General features: G+C 43.8%; 1 protein-coding gene across 1 annotated transcript; it reads right to left on the reverse strand.

The window, feature by feature from the left end:
• LOC109890201 (guanylin-like) lies at nucleotides 1-1,345 on the reverse strand. The gene is made up of 3 exons (XM_020482182.2): nucleotides 1,186-1,345; nucleotides 668-863; nucleotides 1-451 (listed from the first exon to the last, which is right to left on the reverse strand). Exons 1-3 carry the CDS (start codon nucleotides 1,267-1,269, stop codon nucleotides 393-395), a joined length of 339 nt encoding a protein of 112 aa, XP_020337771.1. The 5' UTR covers nucleotides 1,270-1,345; the 3' UTR covers nucleotides 1-392.
• Nucleotides 1,346-21,741: the final 20,396 nt, after the last annotated feature.

Raw genomic sequence — 21,741 nt, forward strand, 5'->3', positions numbered from 1 at the left:
CATGTTCTTCAATTATTTTTTTAATTAAACATGAGACATACAAAAGAATGCAAAACCCCCAAAACAAAAATACATCTCTACATTAAATAAGTACAAAGACTGGTAAGATAGAACTGTAACAAATCAACATTTCCAAAATAAAAGTCAAGTGATAAAAGGAAAAGAGAATACGTAGACAAATAAGTGCTGAATATGCTCCAAATAATATTTTCTAGAAAATGAGCCTCCATCATTTCATCTTTTTTTTTTTACATTTCTGGTCCAGTTATCTTTTGGGCCAATCATGTCTGAGGATGGCAATTTGAAGACATGAAATCCACATTGTTGTCACAATATGCAGAATGATAATGTGGGTGGCTTGTCTTCTGCTGGCAGTCAGGTTGATATCTTGCCTAACAGCCTGTGCAGGCAACAAAGGCACATATCTCACAGATGTCTATAGGCATAGTAGCTGGAAGAAAGAAGAGAAAGGTACTGTGTTAAAACATGTTTCAAAATCACTCAATCACTTCAAACTTCAACTACATATTGCAGAGACAAACTAGCATAAAAGAGATTCTGATCAATGACTCACGATCAGCAAATTATAACGGTCTTATCACAATCTGGTCTGTTCCACCAAGTTGGACTATAGTGGATATTATTCTATAGTGTGGCCTTTTCTTACCTAGTCTTGAGAGAGACATGCTGGCCCCTCTCTGCATGCACAGGGGCATGAACTCCTGTGGCAGGGAGGGGTTAGCACAGACGGAAGCAAAGCTGGTGCTGGCGAGATGAGGATTCTGCTTCCCGTTTACACTGCTGCTCTCTGTCAGCTCTTGGAGCTTCTTCACTGATTCCAGTGAGAAAACAAAGTCGCCCTCCTAGAGAGAAGAGAAGAGAGGAGAGAGACACGGTTAGAGAGAGCACCACAGTGAGTCATATTGGGGACCCGGCAAGGAGGTGACAAGGATGCCCATAGAGTTGTAATGATAGCTTGCACCAAGTATGCACTTTGTTTTAAAAAATCCACTCTGAATTTGGTCTGTTAGCCACATTGTGAGGGTTGTTAACAAACATTTTTTAATTAGTTTACAATTTTTGTCCAATTGAGTATGAGTTTGAATCTGATATTACTGTAGTCTATAGTCTTCATAGTATAATGCATTATAGTAAGGTAAACCTTGCTGTAGGAGGAGCCCTTACCTGCACTTGGACTTGGACTGCATGGGCTTCAGAGACCAGATAGAGAGCCAGGAGCACAAGAGCAATGGAGAGAATGGTTTTCATCTTGTATTTTGACAGGTTTGCTTTGATCCTTTAGTCTTGCTGTTGTTGGTGTGTTTGGAAGGTTGTCTCAACTCATTCTCTGCTCTCCATTCATCTCCCTTCTGCCTTTTAAAGGGTTGACATTCAACTCAGCTCAGCCTTGCTGGCCTGGGATTGGCTAAGCTGCACATGGGAGAAAACTATTTCTCACGGTTTAATGAGTAGTGATGGTGGATTTTAAAAGGTCATAAAGGGAGATTCATAAATCCTCTCTGACCTCATCCAGTGTGATATTTTTATGGACCGTTACTTGCCGACTCCACAAGTAATCCCTGTACAGTTCCACAAACGGTCTTTATTCTGATTCTGAACAAACTTTGCATAGTTTACACAAGCCACACTTTTTTGGTATCTGAAAAATATTTTTGTTACAATTTATCTTTCGTCTGCAAGGATGGTAAAACATTTGTTAAAATGAATTGAAAACATAATACTGCTGCATATATTATAATTTGATTATTATAATTACACAGTCAGACATTTTAGGAGCCTCGTTTATCAGTCAAAACCAGACACATCCATAAGGCCATTAAGGTGGACCAAAATCATTTGTTACTGGGTTATACACTAAAATTATTTGTCAAACAGAAAACATGCTCTGTCCTCCATAACATGCCATAAATCATTTTAAAACATTGAAGTATAGATTGATTATATACTGAACAAAAATATAAACTCAACACACAACAATTTCAAAGATTTTACTGAGTTAGGGTTCAACCATAGTAGGCTACATGGGAGGAGAATGCTTAACACAGACAGTTTGAGATAAAAATAATATCATTTTTAAAAACCTTTATTTAACTAGGCAAGTCAGTTAAGAACAATTTCTTATTTACAATGATGACCTACCCTGGCCAAACTCTCCCCTAACCCGGATGACGCTGTGCCTGTGAGATAAGGCCATTAGTCAGTATCCTCTCCATAAGGTCGAAACTCAGCAGTATGGACCAATGGTATGAGGGTAGGGCATGTCATGCTCTGTCACTGGAATACCAAATCTACCTGTATTTTATAGGACACACCTAAGTAAATGAGGGATACAAAGTATATTGAAAACAGGTGCTTCCACACAGGTGTGGTTCCTGAGTTAATTAAGCAATTAACATCACAACATCATAAATAAATGCCCAATTGCCAATTATTTTGGCTACCATGGCTAGAAGAAGAAATCTCAGTAACTTTGATAGAGGGGTTTCAAAGGAGCATAGGGAGTTTAAAAGTGTGTGTGTGCGTGTGTCAGTCACCAGATCTCAACCCAATTGAACACTTATGGGAGATTCTGGAACAGTGCCTGAGACAACATTTTCCACCACCATCAACAATTTCTCATTGAAGGATGGAGTCATATCCCTCCAATAAAGGTCCAGACACTTGTAGAATCTATGCCACAGTACATTGAAGCTGCTCTGGCAGCCCAACACTTTATAATGGTGTTTCCTCTATTTTGGCAGTTTTTAATTAACTAGGCAAGTCAGTTAAGAACAAATTCTTATTTACAATGACGGCCTACCAGGGAACAGGGTTAACTGCCTTGTTCAGGGGCAGAACAACAGATTTTTACCTTGTCAGTTTAGGGATTCAATCCATCAGCCTTTCGGTTACTGGCCCAACCACTAGGCTACCTGCCGCCCCAATCGCAGCTCCCTGTATTATAACTGATAGGCTAGTGGCAAGGCCCCCACATTTTTTATGATACCCCTACCCAAGGTAGAACAAAACAACCATATTTTTTCACATCTGTAATGTCTCCCATTAATGAAATGGATGGTTGTTTATAAATATTTTTACTGCAAAAGTGGTTAAATTGATAGATATTGTGAATGCCTAGCTGAAGCTCATATAACCCAATATTGCAAGCTCTGATATTGCAAAAATGTGGAAAACAAGTAGTCAGTTGTCTGCCCTACGTACACAAACAAACAAACAGCATTAGGATATCTTAATGCATCTTGGAAATATAGACCTGTAAACATATATTTGGTTCCCGAGTGGCGCAGCGGTCTAAGGCACTGCATCTCAGTATCACAACCAGCCGTGATCGAGAGTCCCATAGGGCGGCACACAATTGGCCAAGCATCGTCCAGGTTTGGCTGGGGTAGGCAGTCGTTGTAAAATGAGAATTTGTTCTTTACTGACTTGCCTAGTTAAATAAAGGTTAAATAAAAATGAACATGTAAATAGAGATACAATAGTTGGAAACGTTAACTATGAATGTAAGCTTTACTTTTTGGTTGCTAATTTATAGACACATTTCCAAGTCAGCGGGGTGAGGAGACAAAGTAGCCAGTGGTGGTTGTAGTTCTGTGGTTTGACCATCTAGCACAGCTAACTGGTCATTCTGGGCAAGCTGCTGCGACAAGGCCAGCATCCTTGCTGTAAGACTGGCGGGGCATTGGGATTTTGGGATTACTGCACAGTTTCCAAGACCAATGCATGAGTCACCTCAACATGGGAGCTCATTCTTTACATGCAAGTCCAGTTCAGGGATCACATGGGCTGGCCAGCCATGGTTGGAGCAAAATATGTACACGCTATGGCAATACACGCCAGCACTTTCCAGATGGAATGTTGGCTGTTTAATGGCCTCCTGACATGTGGCAGCCCAGTTCCATAATGTCTCTGTCTGTACTAACTCTGTCTGTACTAACTGCCAGAAGGGAGGGCTGATGGTGGAGTAGCCTTTATTTAAAGCTTTTTCATTCAACTGTCCCCTTTTCTTTTTTATGTCAGATGGCCCAGCACCACCCTCAGACATCAGCTCTCATGTTGGGGTGACTCATTTAATTCTCATTTCTGGAAAATAAAGGTTCAAATAAAGGTTCAAATCCAGGACATTTGACATGATTAACCAAAACATAGGGCCCTAACAAAAATGTCACTAGATCACAGCAACTCCAGGGCAGACAAACATGATGTTGGACATGATTTTCTGGAAAAAGCAATGTGCCATCTCAACCTGAACAGCATAAGAGTGCACCAGAACATCCCAATTTGCATCACGAATGTAGTGAGCCAGCAGAAATACATCTTGGATTCAGGTAGCCATATTTGACTAGCCATGAATCAAAGCTCACTTCTAAATGATAAGGAGGTGAATTAAGAGCCCAATCCTGGAGGCACAAGTTATACCACAGTGGGGGCAAGTTGTAGAGCTAGGGAGATGGTGTCAGAGTCCAGGGTTGGATTCTCTTTCCTTTTGTTGGAGCCTCCCACTTCCCTCAATGATCATCAAAAAGGTTTGTGACTTGGAATACTTGGTGTTGTCATGCCAAGCAGTCTGCTCCCTTTTCTATATCTAGACAAAGGTGTTTGAGTGTAGTTATGGCAAGCATATTAGATTCCCAACCTAGTTGAATTGCACGAAAATAGTATTGAGTACAGGTCATAAGAACAGTACACAAATCTGAATAATGTCTCTCATTTAAAACATGTATAGACTGACACAGAGGTGAAGCGAGAGCCCTATGTCTGCCCAAAATCTCTCCACTTTTAAGCACTGTCCACTTTTGGGCTCCTGAGTGACACAGCAGTCTAAGGCACTGCATCTCGGTGCTAGAGACTTCACTACAGACCCTGGTTCCATTCCAGGCTGTATCACAACCGACCGTGATTGGGAGTCCCATAGGGACTCGTTAAATAAAGGTTAAATAAATAAATAAAAATAAGCAGATCCTTAATTACTAAGCAGGCGAGGAGCTTTTGTATGAGAGATAATGAAAGAGTGTCAAATTTAGTGTAGATAAAGATTAATTGATACTTTGATGTCAGGTTTATTTGATCTAATAGTTTTGTAATGCTTAGGTTGTTATGAGTGTACTGATAGAAGTGTGACGCACGTGATATCCTGGCAACTTTGAGAGAAAACACTTTATACTGGATTTGTCCCTGTTGGAATTTGAGAATCTGCATATTCATGAGGCTAGCATAGCATCTTTTCTCCATTGAATACAGGCGGTTGACGTCAACACCCACATCGAATATTGGAAAATAATTCTAATAACGAGATGATTCCACCAATCGAAAGAGAGGCATAGGCGGGAGCTTGACAGGCCGCTGTTCCGCTCTGTGGACAACGAATCTCATTGTTAGGGCAGAGACATAAGTATCTGATCATTATATCCATATCTCTGTATACATACAGGCGGTTAAACCACCATTTAATGGAATTGTGGCAGCCATATTTGATTTTGGACACCATATTAGATCTGGAGTCAAATCTAGGTGGTGGGGGCTAATGTAATTGCAAGAGTAGGGGCTGAACAAATAAAATCCACAGAGAAACCTTTTCAGTGTCTGAGGCAACTTGTTTTCCATAGAGCCGATTAGATTACAATAGCCACAATATTTAAAACAACATGTGTAACTGTATGTATTTTGTCAGACAAGACCATACAGCACTGAATGAGACCACATTTGACTTGGAAAGTTGTCAATTAATCAGCTACCAAAAAACTAAGCTTACATTCATCATAAATATTTATAGTTGATATTTCCGCCTATTTTACCTCTGTTTTTACAGGTCTATATGTCCAAGATGCATTAATATATCCTAATGATGTTTCTTAGTGTATGTACAGTAGTGCAGACAACTGACTACTTGAAATGAATGCCAAACTCTCCAAACTGAGATACCTGTCTCTATTTTGAAGCGCCAATAATGATGTTGTTGCACAGTCACATCTGGTCCTAAAGTATGAATAATCAAACAACCCTTGACTAGAGAGTTTCCCATCCCGGTGGAGTAGATCAGCTACACAACTGCCAGATCTCTCAGATTCTCTAGAATTCAAGCTGAGGGAGGGATAACTGAGACTGTTGATGTGTTGCTGTGAATAAATTAATGTGTGTTCACCTGTATTCTATTAGCTGAATATGAATCATTACACTATTCCTGTACATTTCTATTGCTTTGAGCTACACACTGAACAAAAATATAAACGCAACATGTACAGTGTTGGTCCCATGTTTCATGAGCTGAAATAAAAGATCCCAGACATTTTCCATACGCACAAAATGCTTATTTCTCTACATTTTTGTGCACAAATTAGTTTATATCCCTGTTAGTGAGCATTTGTCCTTTGCCAATATAATCCATTGACCTGACAGCTGTTTTAACAGCATGATCATTACACAGGTGCATCTTGTGTTGGGGTCAACAAAAGGCCACCCTAAAATGTGCAGTTTTGTCACAACACAATGCCACAGATGTCTCAAGTTTTAAGGTTGTATACTATAAGGGCACAGGACAACACTCAGATGCAAACACGAGAGGCAGATGGTTCAAGTCTCATAACAAGGTCAGAGTCCAGGAGGTACAGAGAGGCAGGCAGGCTCGAGGTCAGGGCAGGCAGTATGGTCAGGCAGGCGAGTTCAGAGTCAAGGCAGGCAAGGGTCAAAACTGGGAGGACTAGCAAGAACAGAGAAAAGGAACAGCAGGAGCACGGAGTAACACACTGGTTGACTTGACAAAACAAGACGAATTGGTACAGACAGACAGAAAACAGAGGTATAAATACCCAGGGGATAATGGGGAAGATGGGTGACACCTGGAGGGGGTGGAGACAAGCACAAGGACAGGTGAAACAGATCAGGGTATGACAGTATACTATTGGTATGCTGACTGTAGAAATGTCCACCAGAGCTGTTGCCAGAGACTTTAATGTTTATTTCTCTATCATAAGCTGATATTGTTTTAGAGAATTTGGCAGTATGTCCAACCGGCCTCACAACAGCAGACCACGTATAACCACGCCAGCCCAGGGCCTCCACATCTGGCTTCTTCACCTGCGGGATCATCTGAGACCAGCCACCCGGACAGCTGATAAATCTATGGGTTTGCCCAACAAACTGTCAGAAACCCTCTCAGGGAAGTTTATCCTCACCAGGGTCTTGACCTGACTGCAGTTTGGCATCGTAACTGACTACAGTGGGCAAATGTTTACCTTCGATGGCCACTAGCATGCTCAAGAAGTGTGCTCTTCAAGGATGAATCATGGTTTCAACTGTACCGGGCAGATGGCAGAGAGCGTGTATGATGCCGTGTGGGCAAGCGGTTTGCTGATGTCAACGTTGTGAACAGAGTGCCCCATGGTGGCAGTGGGGATATGGTATGGGCAAGCATAAGCTACGGACAATGAACACAATTGCATTTTTTATTGATGGCAATTTGAATGCACAGCGATACTGTAACGAGATCCTGGGGCCCATTGTCGTGCCATTCATCCGCCACCATCACCTCATGTTTCAGCATGATAATGCACAGCCCCATGTCACAAGGATCTATACACAATTCCTGGAAGCTGAAAATGTTCCAGTTCTTGCCTATATACTCACTAGAAATGTTTGGGATACTCTGGATCAACATGTACGACAGCGTGCTCCAGTTCCCGCCACTATCCAACAACTTCGCACAGCCCTTGAAGAGGAGTGGGACAACATTCACAGGCCACAATCAACAACCTGATCAACTCTATGCGAAGGAGATGTGTCGTGCTGCATGAGGCAAATGGTGGTCAAACCAGCTACGTGCTGGTTTTCTGATCCATGCCCCTACTTTTTTATTAAGGTATCTGTGACCAACGTATGCATATCTGCATTCCTAAAGCATTTATCTTTATTTAATGATTTCCTTATATGACCTATAGCTCAGTAAAATGTTTGAAATTCTTGCATGTTAAGTTAATATTTTTGTTCAGTGTATATTTAGCTGCATCGCTATACTAAGGCGACTACATGTGTTTTAACATACAGACCACTGCTGACCAAACCCTCGTAAAGGGTAGATAGCGATAGATAGCGATCATTTTAGTTTTTCTCTGAAGACCATTTGACATTTGAATCATCATAAAAATGCACATTTATTTATCCACTAATGCAAAGCAGGCCTTCTATCAGTTTTGACAGAGCTGCCATATAAATGGATCATTAATGTCGATGGTGAGTGAAATGAATGGTGAAACTATTGCCATTGATACGTTTTAGGCTTCAATTTCCAGGACTCAATTGTTGTGGAGGAAGTGTGTGTGTGTGTGTGTGAAAGAGAGTATTAGTGGCTAATTTAGAGGCAATATAACAATTCCAACCGAACACACATACTGTACCTTAATCACATGCGCCTTCACAACAACAACTTTGGCAAAGTTACAAATCTTCAGAACAAATGAACAATGTTATCAATCTGTCTGAAAGTGATAAAGTAATAACACAAAGCAGGACAAGGATTCTTGACTCGTCTGTTGTTTACTTCAAGGTTTCCCTAACTCGTTCATAGGCCCTAGCACTACACAGCTGATTCAATTAACCAACTCATCATCAAGCCCAGGACCGACTATGGGAAACCCCGGTTTACATTATTCATATCACCTCCAAATAATCAGTGATTCAACACATTTTCAAAAACAACAAGTTTATATTTCCATAATCATCAAATAAGTATCTAGTTCAGTATACTGCACATGATATACTGCAAGTTTTCCAGGTGTCAGACTTTTTGCGTATGCCACCTTATCGCTTATCGCAGCCTATGGTCAGATGAGCACACTATATACCATCATGTCTGGGCTGTAAACTGAACAAGTGCTCCATGTCCAACAGGCTTACGTCATAGGACAGCCAATAAAGGGAAGTTGGTGGTCGTACTAGTCAGCTGCTGATGACACTTCTGATATTGTTATATACAGTATTTACTAGGTTTACTATCAATTACCTTACAGTTATCACATGAGATATTCCTCATAGAAATATATTATGTTACAATAACTATATTGTAGTGCATGAAGTGTTTGTACGGAAACCTTCATTGATTGCACATTTGAAACAGCGGTCAATCTGCACAATCCTCTTTTTCTGCTCGCTTCTGCTTTGTTTGCTGTCACTATAAAGCTCTTTGTGACAACTGCTGATGTAAAAAGGGCTTTATAAAATTAATGTGATTGATTGAATTTGATTGATTGAATCTTCGACTCAATGACACTTGCAAATAGTAGGACTTAGGACCTGTCCAGTGCCCCCTGGGTTGATTGGCGTGGAGTGTTGCAGATGGAATGCATCAAGATAGAGATATATTGTGTCAAACATTCTATCTGAATGTTTTGTGATTGCATTGATCCCTGCTTTGGCAGAGCACAACAGTATAATAACTTGATGACTAACTGGTTTAAGGCTTTAGCAAAACAGATCACATTGTAATGTAGCATCATGATGAAATGGATAAAATCTCCAAATAAGCACAACAACAACTGAATATTCACTTCAAGCTCTGACAATCTTTTGATGAGAGACACTGACAGACAGTTTTCACGAGAAAGCTATATAGATTTCATTTTTATTGGCATGATGGCTCAAAGTCAGTTACTTTATATTGCATGTCATTCTAGCAAACAATTGGAGACTTTAGATATACTGTATCTAAAGTCCTAAAGATAAATCAGTGTTTATGTTTCCTAGAGAAGATTGATGCCCTAGTTTTATTCATATATTCATATCTTGGATAAGACCCCATGGGTCATATCACAGTGTCGTCCATCCACCTGTCCTTAGTGTGAGTAGAGGGAGAAGTAGTGAGCTTGCGGATAGGGACTCACTACTTATACACTCCCTATTTCATTTGATGAGTGTTAAACCAATTTACAGATGGTTAATGAATATAATTTTCTCTCGCTACCTATTTTTTTTATCAGGTGACAGATGTAGGGTCCTGACCCCAAGTAGCTCATTCATGCATTCGAAGCTGAGTGGGACCTGATGAGCAGCGCAAGAACGAGCCTTTTTGCACCTGTAAGGTGTGACAGTGTGAAATATAATAGGATGTGTGTTCACTCATAGGCTTAATGGTGAGTCAGCCCAGGGAAGGTAGACAGACAGACTCTTTATAGGGGAGAGCCATTTTTTACATTCAGCATCAATCTGTCAAGAGGAATATAGTATTATTTCTATATATATATATATATATATATATATATATATATATATATATATATATATATATTTAAGGATGTTGTATTATTTCTCTATATATATATCTATATATATTTAAGGATGTTGTGTATCCCTGGAAATAATCAGCCGCCTACAAATATCTATTTTCAAACCATGTCTATCTTTATTTCCAAAACACAATTCAACACAATCACAATCGTTTTTTTGTCTTTTACCCCCTTTTCATGGTATCCAATTGTTAGTAGTTACTATCTTGTCTCATCGCTACAACTCCAGTACGGGCTCGGGAGAGACAAAGGTCAAAAGCCATGCGTCCTCCGAAACACAACCCAACCAAGCCTTAACACAGCGCGCATCCAACCCAGAAGCAAGCCACACCAATGTGTCGGAGGAAACACTGTGAACCTGGTGACCTGGTCAGCGTGCACTGCACTCGGCCTGCCACAGGAGTTGCTAGTGAGACAAGGATATCCCTACTGGCCAAACCCTCCCTAACCCGGACGACGCTATGCCAATTGTGCGGCGCCCCACGGACCTCCCGGTCGCGGCCGGCTGCGACAGAGCCTGGGCTCGAACCCAGAGTCTATGGGGGCACAGCTAGCACTGCGGTGCAGTGCCCTAGACCACTGCGCCACCCGGGAGGCTCTTGTTTTTTGTCTTTTAATATTGTTTTTTGCATCTTTTAACACAGGCGTAACATCTAACAATGTACTTTTAAAACCATGTACTTTTAAAAAACACTTTTAACATAGGCCAGGCCCCTGCGATAAAGCCTTGCATTACACCTGGGAAGAAAACACTTCAATTTGCTCAACTTACCATTGGCTCAACCATTGGCTCAACTGACGCCAAGGCAAACATTTTGAATATATTAGCCCACACAGCTACAAGGATGCACTTTCATTTCATGTCTAGAACCTCATATTGGAGATTATAGATACCCCACCTGTAAAGAAAACATTGTCTGATGTCTACATGGCCTGTTGTTTATTCACACCTTTATTACAGTCATATTGAATGAAGCTGGCAGCACTGAATACAGAGATGATGATGAGTAAACCTGTCTGAGTCAACATGTGGTGCTGCTGCCCTGATCAGCAACCCAGAACTAAAATATTGCGCCAGCTACTCGATTCGTTTCTGGAGGGAGAGGTATGAGATACCATTTATATTATGTGAGCCTGTCTATGAGAGATTAATGCTCCCACAATCTTTCAGATCATATTGCTTCCTCACACAATGACGCAGCTATACCTGTAACCTACCATTGTCATTCCACATGCAAAGTGTATGTACAGTAGCTGCACCCAACAATGCACACTATATGAGGAATCGTCCATTCAACTTAATTCTAATGACGTCCTGTTTAGATACACATAGGCTTATTGTAACTCCCCAATTGGCTGGTGTCAAACAAGCTAAAGTTGTAACACTCTCAAGCGCATCTTACCTACGTATTCATGACCTCTCCTCCACAGCGGTGAGCATTGTTTAAACAGTGACGCTATTTAAACTTACTCTGCCCTCTATTGTTAAGCTATGTCTTTGGACAATGTTTATATTGCAGCAGCTCAGTACACAGCTGCTCATTGGAAAGAATGCTACAAACAAATCATAGGAAATTACATTTGTGTATCTTATTAGACATCTGTTTACTGAAAAAACAAGGGCGATAAATAGCTTATACTGAGTAGCAGTGATGGCCACATTTAAAATCTTACTATATAATCAATGTAACATGACTCATGTACAGGAGGCAGCTCTTCAGAGTGGTCACAAGCTGGCACAGCCACAAAGTCATAAACCTTAACCCTTACCTTTACCACCACAAACCGATGCAGGTACTAAGACTGCACTCAACTAGCTGTATAGGGCCATAAGTGTCACATGTGCTCCCGCTCCGGTCTCTAGGTCACCAGGCTGCTCGATATGGCACACACCTGTCACCATTGTTACGTGCACCTGGGTGTCTTCAAACTCACCTGGACTCCATCACCTCCCTGATTACCTTCCCTATATATGTCTCTCACTTTGGTTCCTTCCCCAGGCGTTATTGTTTCTGTTTCAGTTTAATGTCTGTGTGCTGTTAGTGTTTCTTGTTTTGTATTGTGTTCCATTTATTTTATTAAAACTCATTTCCTGAACTTGCTTACCAACTCTCACCGCACTCCTTACAATAAGCAAACTAGTGAATGTTCACAAAGAGGTGGCACTCCTAGTGGCCGGTGACTTTAATGCAGGAAAACTGAAATCCGTTTGACCTAATTTCTACCAGCATGTCACCTGTGCCACTAAAGGCAAGAAAACTCTTGATCATGTTTATTACACACACACACACACACACACACACACACACACACACACACACACACACACACACACACACACACACACACACACACACACACACACACACACACACACACACACACACACACACAAAGCACTCCCTTGCCCTCTGTTTGTCAAATCTGACCATAGCTCCATCCTCCTGATTCCTGCTTACAAGACAAAACTCAAACAGGAAGTAACAGTGACGCAGTCAATATGGAAGTGGTCAAGACAACAACCTATACCTCAACATCAGCAAGAGAAAGGAGCTTATCGTGGACGATAGGAAACGGAGGGCCGAGCACACCCCCATCCACTTCAACGGGGCTGTTGTGGAACAGGTTGAGAGGTTCAAGTTCCTCAGTGTTCACATCACTAAGGAACTTTCATGGTCCACACACATCAACACAGTCATGAATGCCTCTTCCCCCTCAGGAGGCTCACAAAGTTCAACAGCTGCATCATTGAGAGCATCTTGACTGGCTGCGTCATCACTTGGTATGGCAACTGTTTGGCATCCGACCGCAAGGAGCTACAGAGGGTAGTGCATACGCCCCAGTACATCACTAAGGCCAAGCTCCCTGCCAACCAGGATCTCTATACCAGGCGGTGTCAGAGTAAGGCCAAAAAAAATTGTCAAAGACTCCGACCATCCAAGTCATAGACTGTTCTCTCTGCTACCACATGGCAAGCGGTACTGATGCACTAAGTCTGGAACTAACAGGACCCTGAACAGCTTCTACCCCCAAGCTATATGACTGCTAAATAGTTCAAACTCTTTTTTCAACCGCTCCACAAATTTCTTGTTAACAAACTATAGTTTTGGCAAGTCGGTTAGGACATCTACTTTGTGCATGACACAAGTAATTTAATTTACAATAGTTTACAGACAGATTATTTCACTTATAATTCACTGTATCACAATTCCAATGGGTCAGAAGTTTACATACACTAAGTTGACTGTGCCTTTAAACAGCTTGGAAAATTCCATAAAATTATGTAATGGCTTTAGAAACTTCTGATAGGCTAATTGTCATAATTTGAGTAAATTGGAGGTGTACCTGTGGATGCATTTCAAGGCCTACCTTCAAACACAGTGCCTCTTTGCTTGACGTCATGGGAAAATGAAAAGAACTCAGCCAAGACCCCAGGAAAAACATTGTAGATATCCACAAGTCTGGTTCATCCTTGGGAGCCATTTCCAAACTCCTGAAGGTACCACGTTCATCTGTACAAATAATAGTACGCAAGTATTAACACCATGGGACAGTCATACCGCTCAGGAAGGAGATGCGTTCTGTCTCCTAGAGATGAACGTACTTTGGTGCGAAAAGTACAAATCAATCCCAGAACAACAGCAAAGGACCATGTGAAGACGCTGGAGGAAACAGGTACAAAAGTATCTATATCCACAGTAAAATGAGTCCTATATCGACATAACCTGAAAGGCCGCTCAGCAAGGAAGAAGCCACTGCTCCAAAACCGCCATAAAATAGCCAGACTACGGTTTGCAACGGCACATGGGGACACAGATTGTACTTTTTGGAGAAATGTTCTCTGGTCTGATGAAACAAAAATAGAACTGTTTGGCCATAATGACCATCGTTATGTTTGCAGGAAAAAGGGGGAGGCTTGCAAGCCGAAGAACATCATCACAACCGTGAAGCACGGGGGTGGCAGCATTATGTTGTGGGGGTGCTTTGCTGCAACACTTCTTTCACACAAATTATTTCACACAAATTATTTTATTTTAGTAAGTATTTTCTATGTTGCCTAGCCTACATTGCTAGAGAATGCTCCCTGAGAAGATGTATGATCCCAATCTCATGGAATCTGAATTTGAATGGTGGAATGTGCATTTTGGCTTTGTGTACCTTCTATTCATCTTTGTCAAAGAGTATTTTCAGCTACTTTCTCTGTTGCCATATAAACAGGATTTCCTTAAAAGAATATTGGTAGCCTACAATTTTTTCTGAATCAAATAGTTGAATGAACAACAAAACACAGATTGTGTGTGGTCTCCCACAAGAAATGTGGGGCTCAATTGACTTTAAGTTTTGCAATTCTATACTTATGGAAAACAGCAAACGGAACAATCTGTGGTGTCAACAAAGCAACGCTATTGAATTGTCTGAGTGGTATTACATAAGCTTTCATCTTCTGAATCATCAGTAAACAACATGTTTTCCCCCCAAATGTCTTGACAACAGATGTAGAGTACTACTGGTGAAATACTTCTAAGTATACAAAATCCTCAATAAAATGTTCTAAGAATTTTTACAATGTTTGTGTAAAGATCCTCATAAAGGGACATTATGTCTTAAAGAGATGAGCACCAGGATGGTGCAAATAATGCAATCAGAACAGGCGGATACTACCTCACATAAACAGTATGAAAATGAAAGACGCATAGAAAGGTTTAACCTTACAAGGGTTTTATAACGTTAAACCAGTCATATGTATGTGTGTATGTGTGTGTCACCTCACATTTGTGGCAGTGTCACACCGTCTTCCTCTACTTTTTTGGAACTCCCGCAGAGTTCTAAGGCACTGCATCTCAGTGCTGGAGGTGTCACTACAGACTCTGGTTTGATCCCGGGCTGTATCACAACCGGCCGTGATCGGGAGTCCCATAGGGCGGCGCACAATTGGCCCAGCGTTGTCCGGGTTAGGGGAGGGTTTGGCCGGGGTAGGCCGTTATTGTAAAATTTGAATTTGTTCTTAACTGACTTGCCTAGTTAAATAAAGGTAAACATTTTAAAAAGTAAAAACAATTCATCAGGCTCCCATGAGTTTGTCTTACTGGAAACAGCAGGGGACTGGGAAATAAGAGCTGACATCATCTTCCCCAAGGATGTTATCAAATAAAATAAACATGTATTTGTCACATGCTTTTAATACAAAAGGTGTAGAATTTACTGTAAAATACTTACTTTTCCCAACAATCCAGAGTTAAGAAGTCAAATAAAAATAGAAAACAGTAGCACATTAAATACACATATTGAGGCTATATACAAGGAGTATCAGTACTGAGTCAATGTGCAGGGGTACTAGGTAGTTGATGTAATATGTACATGTAGGAAGGGTTAAACGTGACTAGGCAATCAGGATAGATAATAAACTGAGTAGCAGTGTGTGTGTGTGTGTGTGTGTGTGTGTGTGTGTGTGTGTGTGTGTGTGCGTGCGGGCATGCATAGATTCAGTGTCATATAGTCAGTTTAAAAAATGGTCAATGCAAAAGTCATGGTAGGCATTTGATTAACTGTTCAGCAGTCTTATGGCCTGGGGGTAGAAGCTGTTCAGGTGCCTTTTGGTCCCAGACTTGGTGCTCTGGCACCGCTTGCCGTGCAGTAGCAGAGTGAACAGTCTATTTCTTAGGTGACTGGAGTCTTTTAAAATTTTCTAGGCTTTCCTCTGACACTGTAAGGTATGCGGAAATGGCTATAAGGGAGTCAGGCGCAGGAGAGCAGATATTGGGTAGCAAACAGAGCCTTTTATTTAGGCGAACAAAAACACACGGCACAGCGAACACGAAATACAATACGGGTTGACATAACCCAGCACAACCAGCCTAACGTGCACATACATCAAACAATAAACAATCCCACACAAAGACATGGGGGGAACAGAGGGTTAAATACAAAACAAGTGATTGAGGGGATTGAAACCAGGTGTGAGGAAAACAAGACGAGCGCCACCAGAAAAAGGAGAAGACCCGACTTCGGCGGAAGTCGTGACAGTAGCCCCGTGGCTCCAGGGCGATCCATACGGAGACGGTGGATCTCCCGCAGCATTGAAGGGTCAAACACGTCCTCCACCGGAACCCAGCAGGTCTCCTCCGGACCGTACCCCTCCCACTCCATGAGGTACTGAAGGCCCCTCGCCCTACGCCTCGAATCCAGTATAGGGTGAACGGAGTACGCCGGGGCACCCTCGATGTCCAGAGGGGGCGGAGGAACCTCCCGCACCTCAGACTCCTAGAGCGGTCCAACCACCACCGGCCTGAAGAGAGACACATGGAACGAGGGGTTAATACGGTAATCGGGGGGAAGCTGTAACCTATAACAAACCTTGTTCACTCTCCTCAGGACTTTAAATGTCCCTACAAACCGAGGGCCCAGCTTCTGGCAGGGCAGGCGGAGGAGCAGGTTTCGGGTTGAGAGCCATACCCGATCCCCCGGTCGAACACCGGGGCCTCACTGCGGTGACGGTCTGCACTGGTTTTCTGGCGCAGCACGGCCCGCTGAAGGTGAACATGGGCAGCGTCCCATGTCTCCTCCATGCGCCTTAACCAGTCGTCCACCATAGGAGCCTCGGTCTGACTCTGATGCCAAGGTGCCAGAACCGGCTGGTACCCTAGTACGCACTGGAAGGGGGAGAGGTTAGTGGAGGAGTGGCGGAGCGAGTTCTGAGCCATCTCAGCCCAGGGCAAGAATGCTGTCCACTCCCACGGCCGATCCTGGCAATAAGACCGCAGAAAACTGCCCACATCCTGGTTCACTCTCTCCACCTGCCCATTACTCTCAGGATGAAACCCAGAGGAAAGGCTGATCGAGACTCCCAGACATTCCATGAACGCCTTCCAAACCCTTGAAGTGAACTGGGGACCTCGATCGGACACTATATCCTCAGGCACCTCGTAGTGACGGAAGACGCGCGTAAACAAGGCCTCCGCAGTCTGTAGGGCCGTAGGGAGACCGGGCAGAGGGACGAGACGGCAGGACTTAGAGAACCGATCCATAACGACCAGGATTGTGGTGTTTCCCTGTGAGGGGGAGATCAGTAAGAAAATCCACCGACAGGTGCGACCAAGGCCACTGTGGGTAAGGGGTGTAGCTTCCCTTTGGGCAGGTGCCTAGGAGCCTTACACTCTGTGCACACTGAACCGGAGGAAACATAAACCCTCACGTCCGTGGCCAAAGTAGGCCACCAGTACTTCCCAGCCAAACAGTTCACCATCCGACCGATCCCAGGATGACCAGAGGAGGGTGACGTGTGGGTCCAATAGATCAACTGGTCACGAACAACAGACGGAACGTACAGACACCCAGGGGGACACTGGTGGGGAACGGGGTCTGCACGCAACGCCTGCTCAATGTCCGCGTCCAGCTCCCACACTACCGGTGCCACCAGGCAGGAGGCCGGGAGTATGGGAGTGGGATCCCTGGGCAGCTCTTCTGTGTCATACAGTTGGGACAGTGCGTCTGCATTAACGTTTTGGGAACCTGGTCTGTAGGAAAGGTAAAAAACAAAACGGGTGAAAGACATGGCCCGCCTTGCCTGGCGAGGGTTAAGTCTCCTCGCTGCCATGATGCACTCCAGATTGCGGTGGTCAGTCCAGATTAGAAAAGGGTGTTACGCCCCCTCAAGCAAATGTCTCCACGTCTTCAGAGCCTTGACAACAGCCAACAGCTCCCTGTCCCCCACATCATAGTTTCGCTCCGCCGGGCTGAGCTTCTTCGAGAAGAAGGCACAGTGGCAGAGCTTCGGTGGCGTACCCGAGCGCTGAGAGAGCACGGCTCCTATCCAAAGAGGGATCTGGATGGGCCAGCACAGAAGCCGAGGTAAACAGAGCCCTCAGGTCACCAAAAGCCCTGTCCGCCTGAGCCGACCACTGCAAACGTACCGGGCCCCCCTTCAGCAGTAAGGTAATGAGAGCTGCTAGCTGACCAAAACCCTTAATAAACCTCCAGTAGTAATTGGCTAAGCCTTGGAACCGCTGCACTTCCTTTAAAATCAAATCAAATCAAAATGTATTTGTCACATACACATGGTTAGCAGATGTTAGTGCGAGTGTAGCGAAATGCTTGTGCTTCTAGTTCCGACAATGCAGTAATAACCAACAAGTAATTCCAAAACTACTACCTTATAGACACAAGTGTAAGGGGATAAAGAATATGTACATAAAGATATATGAATGAGTGATGGTACAGAGCGGCATAGGCAAGATACAGTAGATGGTATTGAGTGCAGTATATACATATGAGAAGAGTATGTAAACAAAGTGGCATAGTTAAAGTGGCAAGTGATACATGTATTACATAAGGATGCAGTAGATGATATAGAGTACAGTATATACGTATACATATGAGATGAATAATGTAGGGTATGTAAACATTATATTAGGTAGCATTGTTTAAAGTGGCTAGTGATATATTTTACATCAATTCCCATCAATTCCCATTATTAAAGTGGCTGGAGTTGAGTCAGTGTGTTGGCAGCAGCCACTCAATGTTAGTGGTGGCTGTTTAACAGTCTGATGGCCTTGAGATAGAAGCTGTTTTTCAGTCTCTCGGTCCCAGCTTTGATGCACCTGTACTGACCTCGCCTTCTGGATGATAGCGGGGTGAACAGGCAGTGGCTCGGGTGGTTGCTTTCCTTGATGATCTTTATGGCCTTCCTGTGACATTGGGTGGTGTAGGTGTCCTGGAGGGCAGGTAGTTTGCCCCCGGTGATGCGTTGTGCAGACCTCACTACCCTCTGGAGAGCCTTACGGTTGTGGGCGGAGCAGTTGCCGTACCAGGCGGTGATACAGCCCGACAGGATGCTCTCGATTGTGCATCTGTAGAAGTTTGTGAGTGCTTTTGGTGACAAGCTGAATTTCTTCAGCCTCCTGAGGTTGAAGAGGCGCTGCTGCGCCTTCTTCACGATGCTGTCTGTGTGTACGCTGAGGAACTTAAAACTTACTACCCTCTCCACTACTGTTCCATCGATGTGGATAGGGGGGTGTTCCCTCTGCTGTTTCCTGAAGTCCACAATCATCTCCTTAGTTTTGTTGACGTTGAGTGTGAGGTTATTTTCCTGACACCACACTCCGAGGGCCCTCACCTCCTCCCTGTAGGCCGTCTCGTCGTTGTTGGTAATCAAGCCTACCCCAGTTGTGTCGTCCTCAAACTTGATGATTGAGTTGGAGGCGTGCGTGGCCACGCAGTCGTGGGTGAACAGGGAGTACAGGAGAGGGCTCAGAACGCACCCTTGTGGGGCCCCAGTGTTGAGGATCAGCGGGGTGGAGATGTTGTTGCCTACCCTCACCACCTGGGGGCGGCCCGTCAGGAAGTCCAGTACCCAGTTGCACAGGGCGGGGTCGAGACCCAGGGTCTCGAGCTTGATGACGAGCTTGGAGGGCACTATGGTGTTAAATGCCGAGCTGTAGTCGATGAACAGCATTCTCACATAGGTATTCCTCTTGTCCAGATGGGTTAGGGCAGTGTGCAGTGTGGTTGAGATTGCATCGTCTGTGGACCTATTTGGGCGGTAAGCAAATTGGAGTGGGTCTAGGGTGTCAGGTAGGGTGGAGGTGATATGGTCCTTGACTAGTCTCTCAAAGCACTTCATGATGACGGAAGTGAGTGCTACGGGGCGGTAGTCGTTTAGCTCAGTTACCTTAGCTTTCTTGGGAACAGGAACAATGGTGGCCCTCTTGAAGCATGTGGGAACAACAGACTGGGATAGGGATTGATTGAATATGTCCGTAAACACACCAGCCAGCTGGTCTGCGCATGCTCTGAGGGCGCGGCTGGGGATGCCGTCTGGGCCTGCAGCCTTGCGAAGGTTGACACGTTTAAATGTTTTCCTCACGTCGGCTGCAGTGAAGGAGAGTCCGCATGTTTTAGTTGCGGGCCGTGTCAGTGGCACTGTATTGTCCTCAAAGCGGGCAAAAAAGTTATTTAGTCTGCCTGGGAGCAAGGCATCCTGGTCCGTGACAGTGCTGGTTTTCTTTTTGTAATCCGTGATTGACTGTAGACCCTGCCACATACCTCTTGTTTCTGCCGTTGAATTGAGATTCTACTTTGTCTCTATACTGACGCTTAGCTTGTTTGATTGCCTTGCGGAGGGAATAGTTACACTGTTTGTATTCGGTCATGTTTCCAGTCACCTTGCCCTGATTAAAAGCAGTGGTTCGCGCTTTCAGTTTGACGCGAATGCTGCCATCAATCCACGGTTTCTGGTTTGGGAATGTTTTAATCGTTGCTATGGGAACGACATCTTCAACGCACGTTCTAATGAACTCGCACACCGAATCAGCGTATTCGTCAATGTTGTCGTCTGACGCAATACGGAACATATCCCAGTCCACGTGATTGAAGCAGTCTTGGAGTGTGGAATCAGATTGGTCGGACCAGCGTTGAACAGACCTCAGCGCGGGAGCTTCTTGTTTTAGTTTCTGTCTGTAGTCAGGGATCAACAAAATGGAGTCGTGGTCAGCTTTTCCGAAAGGAGGGCGGGGCAGGGCCTTATATGCGTCGCGGAAGTTGGAAAAACAATGATCCAAGGTTTTTCCCGCCCTGGTTGCGCTATCGATATGCTGATAAAATTTAGGGAGTCTTGTTTTCAGATTAGCCTTGTTAAAATCCCCAGCTACAATGAATGCAGCCTCTGGATATATGGATTCCAGTTTGCAAAGAGTCAAATAAAGTTTGTTCAGAGCCATCGATGTGTCTGCTTGGGGGGGAATATATATACGACTGTGATTATAATCGAAGAGAATTCCCTTGGTAGATAATGCGGTCTACATTTGATTGTGAGGAATTCTAAATCAGGTGAACAGAAGGACTTGAGTTCCTGTATGTTGTTTTGGCCACACCACATCCCGTTAACCATAAAGCATACGCCCCCACCCCTCTTCTTACCAGAAAGATGTTTGTTTCTGTCGGCGCGATGCGTGGAGAAACCAGCTGGCTGCACCGTCTCCGATAGTGTCTCTCCAGTGAGCCATGTTTCCGTGAAGCAAAGAACGTTACAGTCTCTGATGTCCCTCTGGAATGCTACCCTTGCTCGGATTTCATCAACCTTGTTGTCAAGAGACAGGACATTGGCAAGGAGAATGCTAGGGAGTGGTGCACGATGTGCCCGTCTCCGGAGTCTGACCAGAAGACCGCTTCGTTTTCCCCTTTTACGAAGTCGTTTTTTGGGGTCGCCGGCTGGGATCCATTCCGTTGTCCTGGGTGAAAGGCAGAACACAGGGTCCGCTTCACGAAAGTCATATTCTTGGTCGTACTGATGGTGAGTTGACGCTGCTCTTATGTTCAGTAGTTCTTCTTGACTGTATGTAATGAAACCTAAGATGACCTGGGGTACCAATGTAAGAAATAACACGTAAAAAAAACAAAAAACTGCATAGTTTCCTAGGAACGCGAAGCGAGGCGGCCATCTCTGTCGGCC

This window comes from Oncorhynchus kisutch, linkage group LG5, assembly GCF_002021735.2.
Source record: "Oncorhynchus kisutch isolate 150728-3 linkage group LG5, Okis_V2, whole genome shotgun sequence".
Classification (NCBI taxonomy): domain Eukaryota; kingdom Metazoa; phylum Chordata; class Actinopteri; order Salmoniformes; family Salmonidae; genus Oncorhynchus; species Oncorhynchus kisutch.

Excerpts from the sequence above, each read along its gene's own strand:
- LOC109890201 (XM_020482182.2), bottom strand. The coding sequence starts at position 1,269 with ATGAAAACCATTCTCTCCATTGCTCTTGTGCTCCTGGCTCTCTATCTG. Across the intron at positions 864-1,185 it reads CAGTCCAAGTCCAAGTGCAG|GAGGGCGACTTTGTTTTCTC; the intron begins GTAAGGGCTCCT and ends TCTTCTCTCTAG. Across the intron at positions 452-667 it reads CATGTCTCTCTCAAGACTAG|CTACTATGCCTATAGACATC; the intron begins GTAAGAAAAGGC and ends TCTTTCTTCCAG.